Here is a 19,313-nt window from a genome sequence, read left to right on the forward strand (position 1 = left end):
AAAGAAAAGAAAGAAACTGTCAAAAACGGGTGGTTTAATAATGACAGTTTTTAATGGCATTGGAGGTGATTGGTGAAATTATTTGCACTCTTCCATTATATTATGTAATTTTTTTTTTCCTTTTCTGCAGAAAGATAGGATGATGTGAGATTGTAAGATGAGTTATAATATTGGGTGTCATCGAAAAAAAAAAAAACAAAGATGAGTTATTGGGGCAGTAAATAAATGGATAGAGACTTGAGAGGAATTTCTACAATTTCCAAACTGGGTTTTGTGGGAAAGAGAATCACCGACACGAGTCGGGTTCTGGTGGTGACTTGTAAGAGACGAGTAGTACCAAGTTGCCCAATCTGAAATCAGAGAGGACTGAACAGTTGAAATAGTTGAAGCCTATGAAAGGGTTTGGTTACAGTCAATGTGTACTTTTCTTTTCACTTTCCCTAGAAAAGTAAAATCTGGTTGGATGTGTAGTAAATTCAGTTTGGCAAGTGATCGAGGTGGGAAAGCTCAGATGAAGAGTGAAGAAGAAGAAGAAGAATGCAACATTTACAAGGGAGAGATTAATTGCTTGGCAGTGACTTGTTACAATGCCTTACTTCATACACTTTTTTGGAATTCCAAGTTTGTTGATGACAATTCTTGTGGAAAAGGCAATACTGCTATGAATTTTATTAGGCTGACCTTTTGGGGGCGTAATCATTCACTAGTTTGGTGCAACAATACTGGATTTGGGTGTGATGAACCACCACCTAGGCTAAGCTATAAGAGAAAATTTAGATGTTGTAGACCTAGGAACAAGGAGCTGAGATTAGCTACAACAATATCATTATTTTGTTGGAACTAATTATGTTGCTCAAGTATTGCAGTTAGGTCAACAAAGGAGAGTCAAGAGATTAAAAAGCACGTATAAGTATGTTCCTTTTTTTAATAGAAAATCAGAATCACCTGACTAATGAAAAAGAAAAAAAAATACAATGCATATTAGTATGTTGATTTCACGCATGTCAATACTTGATAATTACTGCATGCATGATGAGATATTGTTGTTCTATACGTAAATAATGAAATTGAGTTTAAAAAGTGATCGTCATTGCATGTGGATTGTATTGTGATATTACGTGCACAAATAATTGACAAATTGCTTATGCGTTAGTCATTTCTTTGAAACTGTAGCTTATAAAGCTGAGTTTCATGAATGTATGTTTGTCAGTTACCTCAGGCTAACAAATACTAAAATTGACCACTTTTGGTCTTTATAGTTACGTAATCAGATAAAATAAATACATCTTGTTAATGTTCTACGTATATTGATCTTACATGCATCAATAGACAACAATTTGATAATTATTCATGTATGATCCATAAATTTTTCATTGCTGTAGATTATGAGTTAATGCAGTTGTAACTAACAGTTCAAAGATTGTTCGCTTGTAATCGTCTATGCATGTGAATCATATTGTGGATCTCACGTGCATTAATAGTTGGCAATTACTCATGACATTATTCATTTGTTTTAAGCCGTAACTTAAAAAGTTGAGTTTCAAGAATATACGCTTGTCGGTTACCTTTAAGCTAGCTAACAATCGATAAAATTGAGTAATTGACCATTTTGAGTTATTGTAAACGACAAAATAAATACCTACACACGCGAGATATTACGGTTACGTAAATAATAAATAGAGTTTAAAATGATCATCTTTATATGTGGATCATATTACAGTCTCACGTGCATAAATCTTTAGTACCGAAATGTTATACATAACTTATTGTATCGATATCATAAATTCTTAATACATTTCTAATTTCACAATTGTCTTATTTTTTATTGTCCCAAAAGAAAAAATCCATAATGCTTACTTTTACAGTGATGACAATTTAATGCCTTGAAAATTACGTTTTGTTTTTTGACTTTCCATTGGCAAGAATAATTAACTATTTAACCCATGCCTTAACCCACTGGACATGAACAGTGAATCCACGCAACGTGGTTGTTGGTTGCAGTGAAAGGTATGAATCTACGAAAAGGTTGCGACTTACCTGTGGACTAACCAGCCACAAGTGTTGCACCAGTTTGATAGAGACTCATCTGAAAAATTCTGAAGAGCACAGACAGAGAACCTTACCTTTTCCACGTAAGGATGAATAATACTAAGATGGTTTGCAAGTGAAAAGACCAAAAAGGTCGAGTGGGGTGTGTACCTTTTTATTCCTATTCTTTTTGGCGCAACATGCGCGTGGGGAATAATAGGATCTCTATTCCCATTCCCAGACAAAATCATCAGGTCATAAAATAATAATGCAAAAACAGTCCTGTTAGTTTAGTCCAGTAGGGGGGATGTGTGATGTCTTTATAATAATGCAGGACATTTCTGTTCATCTTAAAGATTTAGATCTCAACATGTAACCTCATTTGGTCTTCTAGCAACTAAATTAAGACCATGTAAACTATCAATTATTGTGTGATTTTTGTTTTTGTTAGGTTATATTTTGATGGATTTGTTTGAAATGATTGAGAAAAGCTGCCTTCAATTTTGTTGTCGGAAACATTAGACATAAATTTTTTTGCCGTGGATGCAAAGAAAGTTTGATAGCGATTGAAGTGAAAACTTTGAGAGCAAGTCCACTCATTGGACTGGTGGGGCATTCCGTCGTAACACTATTCACTCACTTTTTAATTATTGCCTTAAGCTGCTGAGTCAAGATCAGGATGAAGAATAATAAGTAGCGTTTTAAATATAAAAGCAGAAAGGGTTTGTGACTTCGTGGACAATAATTTACTTGCTAAAGTTTGCAGAAAACATAGAATAAGGTAATGTCCTCCCCTAGGCTTATACATGAAAGTGTGCTGTTTTTAAAAAAATGGATGTTCTGTGTGATTTAGAGATCACTGGAACGGCCAAGAACTAAAGAAATCTATAGAACTTCTTATAACACAGAAGAATACCTGATATTAAATATCAAGTGCAAAGATTCACTTAGCAATCAAAAAAAAAAAAAAAAAGTGCAAAGATTCATATGGACTAAATAGAAAAAAGGGTGATGTAAATGTTAAAGAAAGGCTAAATATAGAGCGTTGGCCAGTGAATAAGGGGCCGATCATCAAGTTCTACTAAGGACTTACTACTCAAACAGAATTTGATCAGATTAGTTATCTGTCAGACAAATACTCATCGGACAGATATTCCTCAGATAGATCCTCATATTCGAAGGGGGAACCGTCAGAAGAAGCATCTGAGTTATTCATGCAACATTCCAAGTCCTCATCATAGTAGTAGTCCGCAGGAGGCCCTAGAACCTTCAACTTTGGGAACTTCTCCCCTAAGAACTTATCATCAAGCTGAACATCCCAACATCCTCTCAAATCCAAAAATTCGAGCTCAGGGCAGCTCTCAAGTATTTGAAGAGCCTCTTGTGTGTTGATGAGATGGTATGCCATCTCAAGGTGCTTCAGTCTAGGCATTGTGGTGGCAATGGCATGAGCCTCATTATTCATAAGGGTGCCTGCCGTGTGCCCTGGATATCTGTTCCGGCACAGTCCCATGAGCAATTTACAGTTCATTCCGATGGCCTTTAGAGCACGACTACCAATTTTACCACAGTAGCTAAGATCCAAGAAGGTGATATTAGAAAACCGTCCAATTGTCTGTTCTACCACTGAATCACTCATTTGACTTCTTCGCAGTCTCAAGGTCTGAAGGGTATTAGCACTTGCAAAACAAAGAAAAAAGGACTCACATAAGATGACTATTAAAACCACTCTTATATAACTATAAACACTTGATCAACACATGGCATGAAATGGTGATTTGCAAAGCATACATAAAAATAGCATCATGAGTAAGCCAGAGGTCCATCACGCATATACCACTAATATTAACCCATTAAGCAATCACAGAGGCAAACTGGTTTGCAAAAAATATTTTGAAGTTGAAATATGTGATACAACTGCTTTCTGCTTACTGTTCAGCAATGAAGGTGAAAATCATGTCGTTTTGGAGTTCGGAAACACACAGCTTTCTCATTGATCCACAACTTCTTGCCACCAGCATTTGAATCATGCGATCAAGGTGTTGCGGCTGGCATTCATTACTCCATTCCTCAATGTCTATCTCTTGCCAGCAGTCAGACCCCATAACTGCCTTGCTCCATGGTTTGCAAACCATTGGAATCACTGTTAGCTTCTCCTTAAAAGAAAGGCTGTTGAATATCAGACTCAATGCCTCAGGTATTAATTCATCCCAATGCCGAAAATCACTTGCCGTTTCCATCTAGCTGCCTTAAGATACTGAGAAACAAAAATTGGAAAATCAATGTTTACACTGGCCAACAAGCAGAAGGGAAAGAGCACAAAACAAGACCAGCTATGTACAAACATAATCCATAAAACCAAGCGGCAGAACCAGGATTTGAAATCAGAATGCTCTAAGCTAAATTTTTCCCCTTACGAAGAAAACAATGCTGATTAATCCTCCAAACGTGAATTTAAAATACCTGACAGCCTCAATGCGATTAAATATTCTATTCCATCAAAACCATATATAACAGTTGCTATATAAGCTAAATAAAGAATCCTCCTTGTTGCAGTTCAACAACATCCATATACTACCAATGTTGTTCAAGGTATATTTTCAGAAGTTCATCTCATCAAACACATTTCTCTCAGTATAACCCGACAACTTAGAGAGAAAAAAAACCCACATGCAATCAAGTCGAGAGTGATTAGCCTTAAGTGGAAGATCAATACAGAATGGAAAGACTATAAAACGAGACCCAAGTTTTACAATCACCAAAATCAAATGAAGAATTACCCTGAAAAATCTCAGGAGTGGTATTGGTCTCTTCCCAAAAAAAAAAAAAAAACTTCACTCTTTTGAGTCTTTTCAGCTTATCTATCAAAATTCAAAATAAGTGAAACTAAAAAGTACCCATTAATTTTTATTATCAGAGAAGTTTCAATGAAAATCAAGGTATGCGTTTACATAGTGCATTTCATGAAACACATTTCTCTAAATATAAACGAAGAGATACATTGCAAATGATAATTCCAGTGAAACCCACATAGAATCAGAACCTAAATGATCAACATTACCCGTGGAAGAGAGTTTTCGGCTGGAAAGACTTGAAATTAGTAATTGGAAAATGAAAAGCTTCAGGCTGTGGTGTTCGCTCTAAATTCTCTTCAGAGCTCAGAATCTCCCCTTTCGTGCTTAAACCACTTGAAACGTTCTCGGAGGCTCAGAGTTTATTAGAATAGCATGGTGCTGCCGCGTGTCTGTGTTGATGGATTTTTTTTTAATTTTCTGGTAAAAATGGTAGAATTTTTTTTTTTTGGTTACAAAAATGATAGAATTTTTTTTGTTAATACAGAAATAATTTACATATTGATATATTTTTGATGAAAATTTGTTAAATTTTTTGTATTTTTAAATTGGAAAATATCACACACAATTTTCTACAATTTTTTTTCTTCGAATTTTACACATTATTGACCAAAAATGAATATTATAGAATTTAAAAATTAATTAATTAAAAATATTTTATTGAAATTTTCAACGAATTATTAAACAAAATTATCTAAATATTTGTTTCTTGTATTATATATGCTCCATATTTACTAACTATGGATGGATTTGTTAATTTATTAAACCAAAAATAAAAAGATTTATTATCGTAAGAAATATGAAATGAAACCCTCTTTTTGGTGCCAAGATAATTATCAATATTGCTGTTTATTGGCAATGCAAGAAATGCCTATTAGAAAAATAGTTACTAACATGTGTTGAGAATATTATGTAATTAAAAATAGATTTCTTGTATCTTTAGGAAATCATGTACAATAGGATTATGACCTTATTTGTATCCCTAGATTATAGGATTTCCTTGTTCATCAAGGTTGTACATGCATCTGTATATATTGATGATTATTAATAGAAGGAATATCAATTCAATCACAATTATAACTCTTTATGGTATCAGAGCAGGCAACGTCCTGACTCTTCTTTCTTTTGCAAATTGTTTTGCAGCCTTTATCCTTCTTCGTTTTCCCTAACCCTTCATGGCTGGAGACGATATCTTTTCTGAAACTCCCAATAGTGGCAGCGGCACCAGTGGCACCTCCTCTGATGAATATGCAAATCCGCTATTCCTCCATCATTCAGACCATCCTGGTCTCATCCTCGTCTCCAAGAAATTGACAGGAGACAATTACAACTCATGGTGTCGCGTCATGAGGATCTCCTTGAGTGCGAAGAATAAGACCAAATTCATCACCGGTGCAATCAAAGAACCCTCTGCAATCAAGAAACCAGAGGAACATGCTCTATGGCAGCGATGCAATGACATGGTCTTGTCCTGGATTCTCAATTCTCTTGAACCAGACCTTGCTGATTCGGTCCTCTCCTGCACAACACCTCATGCTACTTGGGAAGATCTCAGGGAATGCTTCGCCTTGGGAAATGCCCCACGTATCTTCCAGGTTCAAAGAGACATCTACAAGATTGAACAAGGCCAGTTGTCAATCGCTGCTTATTATACCAAGTTGAAAGCACTTTGGGACGAACTTGCCTCATACAATACAGTGGAGAATTGCACTTGTGGGGCACAGAATGACCGCACCAAACTCATGCAATTCCTTATGGGCTTGAACGAATCATATGCAGGTACTCGTGGTCAAATTTTGCTAATGAATCCATTACCTTCCGTGCGACAGGCCTATGCTTCAGTAACTCAGGAAGAGAAGCAGTGAGAACTTGGTGTTGCTGCCCTTGCTCCATCCAACGCAACAACAATGGCCATCCGTAACAATCCCAAGCAGCAATCTTTTAATCCAGGCAATCAAGGCAACAGTTCTTGCAATCGTACTCCAGTTCAGTGCACCTATTGTAACAAATTTTATCATACTGAGGAGACTTCTCACATGAAACATGGCTTTCCACCTGGTCATCGGCTCTATAAACGCAATCAACAACAAGGAAATCGACCTCCACCACGCAATGATGCCTCTGCTAGTCATGTTGATTGCACACCTTCATTTAAGGAGCTGCAAGCCACACTTCCCAACCTGACTGAAGATCAATACACTCAGGTCATTGCTGCATTGAATCCTAAGCCACCAACTCCTCAGGCTAACGCCGCTTCTGCTACATAGTTTGCTTCAGGTTTGTCTTTGGTGGATCCTAATCGATGGATAATTGATAGTGGAGCAACTCATCACATGATTAATTCACCACATCTTTTTACTAGCCACAAGATGAATCTTTTCCTTCTGTTTCTTTGCCTAGTGAAGCCAAGACAAACATCACTATGAAAGGGTCAATTACCATTAATAATGCAGTTTTGCGAGATGTGCTTTGTGTTCCTTCATTCGATGTTAATTTGATGTCTGTTGGATGCACTATAGATGATTTGCACTGTTCAGTAACCTTTTTCCCTTCTTGGTGTATTTTGCAGGATTTGGCTATGAGGATGATGATTGGTGTGGGTAAGCGACATGGAAATTTGTACTATCTTGTGGCATTGTCTTCCACCATTCCTACCACACATCCTTTTGCCGGTCATATTACCATCTCATCTGATCTCTGGCATCGCCGCTTGGGACACCCCTCTCCTGCTCGTTTACAATTTCTAGCCAAGAATTCTCTTTCTTTTATTTTTGATTCTAGTCATAAATGTGCGGTTTGTCCTTTAACTAAACAGACCCGCCAACCTTTTTTTTCCAGTTCAATAAAAACTTCTCGATGTTTTTCCCTTATTCAGTGTGATATTTGGGGACGTCATAAGACGCCTTCTCTTAATGGTGCTCATTATTTTTTGACTATAGTGGATTATTTTTCTCGTTTTACATGGGTTTTTCTCATGCGTCACAAAAGTGAGACGCAACATTTACTTCGACATTTTTTTGCCTATGTTAAGACTCAATTTAATACCCATGTTCAACAATTTCGTTCCGATAATGGCACTGAATTTCTTTCTTTACACAACTTCTTTCAAGATCAAGGAGTCATTTTTCAGCATTCTTGCGTTTACACACCTCAACAAAATGGTGTTGTTGAGCGCAAGCATCGACAACTCCTAGAAGTTGCTCGAGCTCTTCGTTTCCAATCTCATTTGCCTCTTCAATTTTGGGGTGAGTGTCTTCTCACCACTGCCTACACAATTAATAGGCCGCCCACTCTTTTATTCCACAAGAAAACTCCTTTTGAGGTACTTTACAATAAACCTCCTGATTATTCTCGAATGCGTGTTTTTGGATGTGTAGCTTTTGCCACTTCTGTCAATCCTTTATCAAAGTTTTCTCCACGTGTTCATAAATGCATTTTCATTGGATATCCGATTGGTCAGAAATCATATAAGTTATATAATCTTGAAACCAAAAAGATTTTTACAAATCGTGATGTTATCTTTTTAGGGGATACTTTCCATTTTCAGTCCTCTTCTCAAGGGATTTCGTCATCTTCTCCTCCTTCCTTGCCGCTTCTTGTTCCTATCCTTGACAACACCATCTCACCTCAACCATCTACACCACCTCCCGCTCCTCCCTCTTCCTCTCTAGAACCTGCACCACCCAGGATTGATACCTCGTTACAATCCCCGCCCAGGATTGATACCTCGCTCCAATCCCTGCCCAGGATTGATACCTCGTTGCAATCCTCTGACGAACCAACATTAGCCTCCCCTCCTTCCTCTCCTCTTCCCATCGAACAACCTGCCATTGAACCTCCTCCTTTGGCCGACCAAGATCCCATCTTTGCTCCGCGACTCACAACGTACCCATGTTCCTAATGTCCTTCTCAAGGACTACGTATGCTCGCAAGTGATTTTGTCATCTCCTTCGCCGAATCCTCTCAAAGGTACACACTATCCTCTCTGCAATTTCATCTCCTATCAGCGTTACTCACCGCTGCACCTATCCTATGTTGCTGCCATTAGCAGGGATGAGGAGCCTACCTCTTATGCTCAAGCTACCTCTGATCCTAAATGGCAAACTGCCATGGATGCCAAGCTTGCCGCTCTTGTTGCCAATAATACTTGGACTCTTGTTCCTCTTCCTCTTGGAAAATGCCCTATTGCTTGTAAGTGGGTATACCGGATTAAACGTAAGGCAGATGGTTCTATTGAGCATTATAAAGCTCGTCTGGTTTCTAAGGGTTTTACACATGCTGCAGGTATCGATTACCATGATACTTTTTCCCCTACTACAAAGATGATTACTGTCTGTTGTGTTCTTGCCCTTGCAGCCTGTCAAGCTTGGTCCCTTCACCAACTTGACTTTAATAATGCCTTTCTTAATGGGGACCTCCATGAAGAGCTGTACATGTCACCTCCTCCTGGTATTCAGTGACAGGGGGAGAATTATGTTTGTCGCCTCAACAAGTCCTTGTATGGTTTGAAACAGGCATCACGGCAATGGTTTGCTAAATTTACTGAGGCTATACTTTCTGCTGGATTCACTCAATCAAAGGCCGACTATTCTCTCTTTATTCAGAAGGTTGGTAATTCCCTTACAGTATTGTTGATTTATGTTGATGATATTCTCATCATTGGGAATAATCTGGACTCCATTAAGGCTCTTAAACAGTTTCTGCATACCCGCTTTAGAATTAAAGACTTGGGTGATCTTAAGTATTTCCTTGGGATTGAAATTGCTCGTTCAAGAAAAGGTATATATTTATCCCAAAGGAAGTATGCGTTGGAAATTATCAAGGATACCGGTTTTTTGGGTGCCAAACCTGTTGAGTTTCCACTGGAAGAAACAAAATTGTCAGATAAGGGAGAATTGCTTAAGGATTCGGCAGCATATAGGCTTTTGGTTGGCCGCCTCATATATCTCACCATCACCAGACCTGACATTACCTATTCAGTTCATGTTTTAAGCAGATTTATGCATGAGCCACGTCTACATCATATGGCTGCAGCACTTTGGGTTGTCAGGTATTTAAAGTCATGTCCTGGTCAAGGTCTTCTTTTGCATACTGGAAACGATTTAAGTTTGAGAGCTTTTTGTGATTCTGATTGGGCGGGTTGCCCCATTACTCGCCATTCTACCACTGGCTATTGCGTGTTCTTGGGAAAATCTCTTATTTCATGGCGCACCAAAAGACAGAAACAGTTTCTTTATCAAGTGCTGAAGATGAATACAGAGCCATGGTAGGTACATGTTGTGAACTTACTTGGTTGCAAAACTTGTTTGCTGATTTGCACATACCTATTGCCAAACCTGCCATGTTATATTGTGATAATCAAATAGCTTTACACACTGCTGCAAATCCATTTTTTCATGAAAGAACTCGTCATATTGAGATGGACTGTCACTTCATTCGTGACAAGATAATTGATGGGTCCGTTCGCACTAGATTTGTTGGAACCTTGCAGTAATTGGCAGACATTTTTACAAAAGCATTGGGCAAAGAAAGGTTTAAGAATTTGCTGCACAAGTTGGGAGTTCTTGACATCCACTCTCCAACTTGAGGGGGAGTGTTGAGAATATTATGTAATTAAGAATAGATTTCTTATATCTTTAGGAAATCATGTACAATAGGATTATGACCTTATTTGTATCCATAGATTATGGGATTTCCTTGTTCATCAAAGTTGTACATCTGTATATATTGATGATTATCAATAGAAGGAATATTAATTCAATCACAATTATAACTCTTTAACATGAAAACTCTATTCTCCCTAGCAGTGTTTGTTCTTGTCCTAACCCTAACACCATCTCCTTGAGTCCGCAATACACACGATGGTTCCGATTAGCTTTCAAGTCCAAAGCTTTTGGGTTCGATACTCTTCTTCCCATCTTATGTCTTTGTCGGTAATGGGCATGATGCTTCTGGTTCGTCAATAGTTGGACCGTCCTTTAGGCGGGCAATCTGCTTGACAGCTGCCTGAAGTCTTGGTGGGGGCCTGAATATTTATGGCAGCCTGTTTTCCAGATCCCTGGACAAGGGAGGCAGTTTGGGTGCCCCGAACCCGATTTTGAGAGGAAACTTGTTGCACCATGGCATGTTGCCTAGCCAGAGTTGTAAGAACCGTTGGAATTGTTGTTGGTCCAAAGTTGTGTTTGGGTGACCATATCAATTTGGTGGTTGGGCTGTATTTGGACTCAAATCGAAGCCAAGTTCTGGGTAACTTTGATGGCGAAGGTGCTAGAGAAATGGCCTGCGAATCGGCGCGTTTTAAACAACAAAACTAAGATGCTGATAGTGTTTATGAGTGGCGATTGGATTTTGTTCTGGTAGGCGGCCTTGTTGCAGTTGGTGTCGCAGTCACTGAGGTGGCCTAGGATGGTAGCAATCTTGTGCTGCTGCATCTGGGGGTTATACCAGCTCTGGTTTGGGCTGCTCAAAATATAGGTTTGTCTGCTTAGGATCTAGACTGCGATGCTCATGTTGATAGTGAGATTCTAAGAAGGCAGAAAAACTACAACTTGGTGTCTATGTGGGATGTAAACAATGTTTATGGTGGCCGGCCAACGACCAACTGTTGCAACTGGGTGCCCATATCAAATTGAACTATCAAAGCTTTGGGTTGCTATGGGCCCACTTCATGTTGAGCCAAACCTCTTCATAGGTCTGGAAAAAGAACCCTCCTAAACAGAGGATAGTTGTTGAGGAAAAACTTCTACAGTTGCCTTACAAAGCCAAACCTCTTAACCCTACCTTGAAGGAACAGTACAAAATGTAGTTTCTCTTGTAATGCTATGCCTATATACTATGTCTTAGTTTTTTGTAGTTATAGCAAAGCGCGGCAGAAAAATTTTCTGATTACCGTTTGTTTTCTGGCACCAGCAAGGCTTCTTCGGGGGTCGTGGGAACACTAGGCGCTAAGGTTCAGTGCTGCATGGTGGTGAAGAAGGTCGGAACATTTGCAGCTTGGTTTGATCGCTGGTCTACAGCGCACTGAGACATCATGGTCGAGACGCGCGTAAGTAGATCGGCGTCGGGTTTAGACAGTAGATGGAGGTCGAGGTGCGCGTGATTGCAGATCGGCTTTGGATCTTTTGCTTGCTGCTTTTGCTCAGATTTGAGTTCCTGGTGGTGGACAGTTAGTATCTCAAATTGCTGGTGTGCAAACCGTTTTGACAGGGAGTTGACGACATGATGTCGTGCTGGAAAGGCCGACTGCTGGAAAGCTTGGCAGCCGCAGCGTGGTAAATGTTGGCTTGTGCTTCTGCTAAGGTTGCTTGAGTGTGGTTTTGGGTTTTTGGGCCTTGACTCATATATGAGCTATCTGGGCCTAATTCATAGGCTTTTAAGGAGGATGTTTTGCCACACTCATTTATTACTTAGTGGATTATGATGAACTGGCTTAAGAATTTGACCTTCTTGGGCTTTAAGGTTGGTATATGGTATTGAAGTGCCTATCGTTTGAATCATGGTTTCTATTGGAGTTGGTAACTATCCTGAATGATTAGCGCACCTTTAAGCGGCTTATGAATAAGGAGTTGCTCCTATTTGTTTTTAGGAAGCGACATTCTATTGGCATCACAATTGTGTGTTTAGCTAATGAGAGGGTGACTGATGATTTTGCCCTAGAAGATATGGAACCCATTATTCTTTGTACTATAAGTTCGCTGCTATAGCGACCTGAAAACAGATCTATAATGAGTTACATCTACTTGATAGAGTTTCGAGATTCTTATTTCTTTCTTAGTTAACTACATGATAGACTCTAGCTCATGCTCATGGTTATTGAATCTAATCAAATCAATATCCTCCTACTGGTTAAGGAGGAAAAGAATCCAAGCTCATCACGAATATAGTTATCCATTATTATGGACATATACTCCTTTGAGATCCAATTTCCATTCTCCATTTCAGAAATACATCACTCTTCCATTCTGAGTGAAATTTTTATATCAATAGAAAATGCACTCGCATAACAAGACCACATATTCAGTAACCAGAGCAGTATTTACAAAAGAGCAGAAGTATATTTCAATTAGTAACTTTCTAAACTTCTACCGACTTATAACCCGACAGAAAATCAACGACTTGCTCCCACAAAAGATTCCGCAATAAATCTCATGTCACCTAATCCCTGGGAAAAACAAACAATGGAGGAAAAAAAATCAGTTAACAAACAATATGAAAACACACTTATCCATCCAGCAATAGTTAACACTTCAAATGTACAATTCCACATTTGAAATTCATATGTCAAATCATGATTGACACATGCGATATGAGAAATGCAGCTTCTATATAGTCTGTTCAATATTAATCGATTCTGAAACTATTTTTAAAAAACCATACTACTATTGGACAAGTACTTGCCATAAGTAATCTAATCTAATGCGACACTATTCTTTACACTGTTATCCTATGTTTATAGGTCAAAATAGTCATCACATACTCTTACAGAGTTACAGGTAAGCCCAACAACCAAGTTCTGGATGTCACAAAGATGACTGATAACAACAACTAAGTTCTGGATTTCACAAAGATGACTGAGAAGACAGGTAAAGTTTGATGTATTTTAGGCTTTAACTATATTTGTCACAATAAAAGAGGACAGGATACCAATTTTGAGACTTAGAAAACCTGTCCCTGCAACTCCAGGCACACTTGATGCTAGTGCACAACTCAAATGTACAACAAAGAGAATCTGAAAATCATCGCTTGATTATAACCATGGATGATAGATATGGGCTATGTGATCATCTAAAAGCCTGGCTCTCAAATTACCGTATCAGGTATGTTGTTAGAGTTGAAATAAAAAGCTCAGAGGAGAAGCAATATGGTTGGCATCTTCACATGAAGTCATACGGGGAAAGGGAACATCAAGGATAAAAAGATGGAGGCAATTGCCTAGGATATATCCTCTGATCCTAACTACAACACCTATTAAACGCTTATAGGCAGTGGCCTGATTCTTCAAAGAAACATAAACCAATACTGGAAACAGTCTCTAATAAGTAGAAGATTTGAAATTTTATCTGCAATCCGGCTACACCCAGAACAAATTATTAATCCACCTTCTGAACACAACCAAGCACTTAATTAATATCTTGTGTCAGTTCATCCAGCTTGGCCAACCAGTTGGTCCAGCTTAAGTGTGGCTCATTAGAAACTAGTTTCACATAACTAAAGCAGTACATGAACCCTAAAGTTTACTCTACCATAGACTACAACCAGAAGATCAGAAAAACGCTTGTCTCAGAACTAAAATATGAAAAAATGAAACTACTCCTGCCTTTCATTGCTTAATAACTTAACTCTAGAAGCCAAAAAGTACAAATTTGTCACTGTATTACAATCTATGCTAATTGTTTAGATAAAGCTAAACGGGGCATACCAGTTGATGAGCCAGCCAAATAGGAAATGCTGCATAATTGGTACCTTCTCCAACACCTCAACCTTATACATCTTCAGCATCCCACTATTAACTTTCTTCCAATTCGGCACTCCACTAATATCATCCAACAAAGGAGAGTGCTCCGAAAACGGCCCCTTCTTCACCTTCTTCACGAAAGCAATCCCCGAAAGATACATATACTCTTTCGAAAAGTTCTCCAATATATCATCATTATGAATCGACTTCGGCTTCATATACTTGTGATCAATCAACTGCGAAGAGCCGAAAATAAACGGCAGGAAATGGTAGTCGTCGAGGCCCCAAACGCCGTGAGACCCCGCCGGCTCTAAGCAATAGACCAACTGCAGCTTCCTCATCAGCTCCAAGTACTTGACGAACACTCTGGCCACCACGGCAGGGTAGTCCTCTTCCTTAATGACCTCCATTCTCGCCAGGCAGTAAAGCCACGCCGCGAAATTGGTCTCGTGGCCGGTGCCGTAGTCGATCCGGCTAGCGTTTCCGAAGCCATCAGTGAAATAAAGTACGATCTCGACGGTGGAAGCTTCGAGATGGTCAGGGAGGAATTTCCGCATTAGGTCAGGGCTATTTTCGACCAATCGCTCGTGCCAGGCGCGGTACGAAACGTTGCCGTATCGGGCGGCTTGCTGAGTCGGCGGGATTTCGTCGACCCATTTGAGCAAGGTTTCGAGAATGGAGACGATGGCGGCGGTGACGGGGGACACGTGGCAGGGATCGGAGATTTTCTTGCCGCGGATGGATTCCGAGAGGGCGACGACGAAGCCGAGGAAGTGCTTGCCGGAATCGGAGTCGTGGAAGCGGCGGATGTCGTCGGGGGATTGGATTTTTTTGGAGGGGGTTTGGAAGAGGAAGGGAGGGGAGATTGGTGGGACCGGCTTGGATTGTGGGACCGGGGCGAGGATGATGGCTTGTTGGGAGTTGTTGTTTGGGGGTAGATTGATGGCGGGGGCTCGGATGGGGCGGTAGTTTGGGGGCGGCGAGCACGACGGCGGAGGGGCGGCGAAGGCGGTGGGGGCGCCGCATTTGCAGCAGGCCGGCGGCGAAATGGTGGTGGTGGAGGGTGGTGGGGTTTCCGGGGATTGGGGGTGGTGGTGGTGGTGGTGTTCTTGGGGTTCCATTGTTGGAACTTGGAAGTTGGAGGAGGAAATAGTGTGGGCAAATCACAGAACTGTGTTCTAGAGTGGGAAGAGGAGCAAGGAGGACGTTTTTAAAGTGCCTGTAAAACGGGTCGGGTCAGAGATGGGCCTAAAAACTTATTGGGCCAAAACGGGAAGAGGCTTACCCTCAAGGCGATCATCACTTTTTCGTGAAGGGACTAGATTCCCGAACTTTAGTCCCCATTTTGGGATGTGGAAGCTTCCCACGGACACCGACCTTGAATTGACAGCCCAAATATACGTGACGCTCAAGGTTCTTAACCTTTACCGAAAATTCTTCAATACACGGTGGTGGAAGTACACGGAGTGTCTGATAGACACGTGGTATAATCTGAGACGTCCAATGTGTGGGGTCAGCTTTCTAGTCATCTCGGCCATCGATTCAAACTAACTCTTAGTCTGACAGTCAACGTCTGTGTTCTCTTTATGTAAAAAAAATTGGATGGTAAAAAACGAATAGCTAAACCGTTGCGTGGGTTGCTATCCAGAGTGGGAAAACGAAGATCGGAGAGGAAGAAGAAGATGGAGATAGAGAGAGAGAGATATGCACCAGACCCGAGTCCGTCCAGATCAACCGCCCTTTTTCTAATCGAGTGAGAGGATCGGCTGCGTACAAATTTCAACCAGTTTCAGTAGGAGTCATCATGAAGAGGTTTAGCAGCTCAGATTCTTTGGGTGCCTTGATGTCCATCTGCCCAACCAAAAGCAGGTTGATTTTCTAATAAACAAACCCCTTTTGATCAAAGGGTGCCTTTGTTCTTTTGTCTCTTACGATTTTCATGATTTTATTAAGAAAAATTGAACCTTTTGGCACTAGTACTTTGTGATTTGAAGTTTTGTCATCTTGAATTAAAACCATGAATCCCGTCCTTCCTGTATGGAATCTGATCTAGCTGTAGTTATTACTTATTTGGTTAGTCCGTTAGTCCAATAATTCATTTCTCTGTTTGTTTTTGCTTGGTTGAGAAGATGAACAGAGTCCAAGAATCAACCATGTTTGCAGCAGAGACTTCCAGTCCATGCTGGACGGCTGAGACGAAGAAGGATGCGTGGAAAAGTCAGGTCTGTTGCTGAGAAGAAGCGCCGGCTGGCGTGCCGCCGGAATGGAAGGCACAGAGGTCCGGGTTTGGTGTCGGACTGTCGGGAGTGATTGGATTCAGATTTTGGTTGGAACGGGTTTGGGCCTCTATTTGGGCCGGGTGTAGAGCTGATCACTGCTCTGGCCCAACTTAGGTGTATAAAGCTCTTATAAGAAAATATTTTTAAGTTGATAGATTGAATATCAGTATTAATTAAGTAATAACAACTAAAGTTAAATTTTATTAATCCGAACTCCATCCTTTACTTAATTAAAATTCTAAAAGTAAATGGTTAACATTCACTATAACTGTAAATATTTTAACTCATTATAACATTTAATTTAATGTTTTGATGATTACAGTCATTCTCTCAAATTGATTTTAAATCATTGATATAGTTTAATTGTTTAAGCATACGAGAGTGCGGACCAAACAATGCGTTAACAACAAGAATGATGACAGAGTTATTGACATTGAGTAGTTCTTTTATTGTGTTCGACAATATTGATCAAGATCAGAACAACGATGACAATGGCTAATATTTTTATTGTAGGTAGGTACTTCAATTCCATATTATATCATCCAACGGTCAAACTAATAAATTGAGATGTTCATCCACCACATCATTAGTTTTAAAAAAAAAATTTGTTCATGATGACCAAATTAATCCAATTGTCATTTCAGTATCAAACAAAGCGGTTTACGTACTCTTTATATGTTTATACTTCCCTAAAAGGAGCTGAACCATGAGAAGATAAACTTCCCAAATTTTTTGCGTTAGTTGATCTAGCTCATAATCATGAGAGTGGGAGAGGCGATAGATCGAAAAAAGAAGCTGTGAATAAGCGGTTATGAGTATTTAGTTTTATCAGGTATTTAAGGTTTAGGGTTAACTTAGTAGATCGAGACCCAAACGACGACGAAAATAGTTGAAATTTCTGTTCCGATTTCATCTAAAATGACTATTTTGGTTTCATCTAAAATGTTTTGTAACTACTGTTGTTTTCTGGTCTCATTTTGGCGACCCTCATTCTGGTCTCATTTGTATTCATTTGGTGTTTATCTCAAAACTGTTTTATTTTCCTACCGTGTAAGGTCCCACCTTTTAAATCAAAACAAATTTATTTCCAAAGATACAAAACTCCAATTTTAGAAATTATTCACCAAAACTAGAAGTAAAATTTACTTAATTGAATAGTTAATATTAATTTAACCTTTTTGATAAAAAAAAAAAAATTAAATTACTCCTAGGCTCCTAGCTCACCACATAACAAGGTAACTAGTGTATAAGAGGGAGCCCCTAAATTATTTTGCACAGAGTTAAAAAGTCGCTCTCGCTGTGGAGAACGAACGAAGAGAGGCAGCCAATTCAAGGCCGACTTTCAGCGATTTCCTTCTTGTCCGGTGGCGTCGCCGACATGGTGATGCTGCCGAACAGGTGATGGATGGAATATGGTCCACTGACCTCTGTTTTTGCTCTGCCTTCGGTTTGGCAGTGAGCTTTTTTTGGATTTGTTCGGATCGAAGCGGCGGCGGACTAGCTTCATGCTCACTTATTCAGGAAGGACGAGGGCAGCGACGAAATGGGTTCAGTCCCAGATGGCGGCAGCGACTGTGCGGGCATCGTTGATAAGGCTTCTTGCGGCTTGGATGTATGGGGATTCGTCCCTAGATCTACCTATGGCGCAAGGGAAGCCTTGATGGCGGAGCATGACGGTGGTCTTTCTTGAGGCAGGATGACAGCTTGAGGTGGTGGTCTACGGCGGGGGTGGGCAGCTGTCGGCGTATGAGCTGTGTGCAAGTTGTGAAGATTGGATGAATCTGAGCTTTCGTTGTTGGGCCTAGGGTTTGCAGTCAGGGTCTTGGGCTTCTAAGCACTCTTGTGCACCTATGTTTTTAGCCCAATTTTAAGTTTAATTTTTTAGACTTAGCCTATTTACTATGTTTTTTCATAATGTATGGGCTCGCTTTTAAATAAGTGAGCACTGGTTGTCTAATAAGTGGTGCTAGCATGCGACGTCCTAGACTTGCCCATAGAGTTGGCAAGGGAAGGTATGTATCCGTCTCATTCTGGCTTGAGTTGAATGAGAATTGATTTGGTTCCCAAAAAAAAAAAAAAAAAAGGTAACTAGCGTATCGCGTATATTCAATGTTAATCGAGATGAGCCATATTAGCGTTCAAACGATCCATTCGGCACACTAAAATAATTGTATGTAATTTAACTAGTGAAATTTTATAGTGAGAGCTGACAAATCGAAAAAATAAGTTGAGAATAAACATATTAGTTTCATATAGTATTTAGAGTTGACCTACAAGATCGAGACCCAAACAATTTCGAAAAAAGCTGAAATTTTGACCATAATCATATATTCTTATCATGACAACATCCAACGGTCGATTTTGATAAAGAATATTTTCTCTACATTGTTCCTCATGGAAGGTATACTATTTGATACAACTAATAAACAATTTAAACCACATTAGTAGATATATAAAGATTTTGTGCGATCTAAATAATCGAAATTGGAAATCGATAAATTTGACATTACCCATCTATTTATAGCATACTAATAGGTATTTTGTAAAAATTTAACTCGATTCGCCGTCATTTCTACATTAAATAAAGCGGTCAACCCTTTATATGCTTCTACCTCCCTAAGGGGAGCTGAACCACGAGGAAATAAACTTCCCAAAATTTTTACATTAGCTGACATAACTCATACCCACGAGAGTATGAGA

The 19,313-nt window shown here is 39.6% G+C and overlaps 3 protein-coding genes across 3 annotated transcripts; 1 reads left to right on the forward strand and 2 right to left on the reverse strand.

Annotated features, from left to right (window-relative positions):
* Positions 1-2,915: 2,915 nt before the first annotated feature.
* Positions 2,916-5,209, reverse strand: LOC133746456 (F-box protein FBW2-like). Its single transcript, XM_062174637.1, has 3 exons — positions 5,090-5,209; positions 3,961-4,285; positions 2,916-3,707 (listed from the first exon to the last, which is right to left on the reverse strand). The coding sequence occupies exons 2-3, from the start codon at positions 4,266-4,268 to the stop codon at positions 3,149-3,151; spliced, it is 867 nt and encodes a 288-aa protein (XP_062030621.1). The 5' UTR covers positions 4,269-4,285; positions 5,090-5,209; the 3' UTR covers positions 2,916-3,148.
* An 846-nt stretch (positions 5,210-6,055) lies between these two features.
* On the forward strand, positions 6,056-6,745 carry LOC133744198 (uncharacterized). Its single transcript, XM_062172339.1, has one exon. The coding sequence runs from the start codon at positions 6,056-6,058 to the stop codon at positions 6,743-6,745; it is 690 nt and encodes a 229-aa protein (XP_062028323.1).
* A 5,960-nt stretch (positions 6,746-12,705) lies between these two features.
* Positions 12,706-15,506, reverse strand: LOC133706397 (uncharacterized). The gene is made up of 2 exons (XM_062131931.1): positions 14,299-15,506; positions 12,706-13,041 (listed from the first exon to the last, which is right to left on the reverse strand). The coding sequence occupies exons 1-2, from the start codon at positions 15,453-15,455 to the stop codon at positions 13,035-13,037; spliced, it is 1,164 nt and encodes a 387-aa protein (XP_061987915.1). The 5' UTR covers positions 15,456-15,506; the 3' UTR covers positions 12,706-13,034.
* Between the last annotated feature and the right edge of the window lie 3,807 nt (positions 15,507-19,313).

The sequence above is a fragment of the Rosa rugosa genome, chromosome 4, assembly GCF_958449725.1.
Source record: "Rosa rugosa chromosome 4, drRosRugo1.1, whole genome shotgun sequence".
Classification (NCBI taxonomy): Eukaryota; Viridiplantae; Streptophyta; class Magnoliopsida; order Rosales; family Rosaceae; genus Rosa; species Rosa rugosa.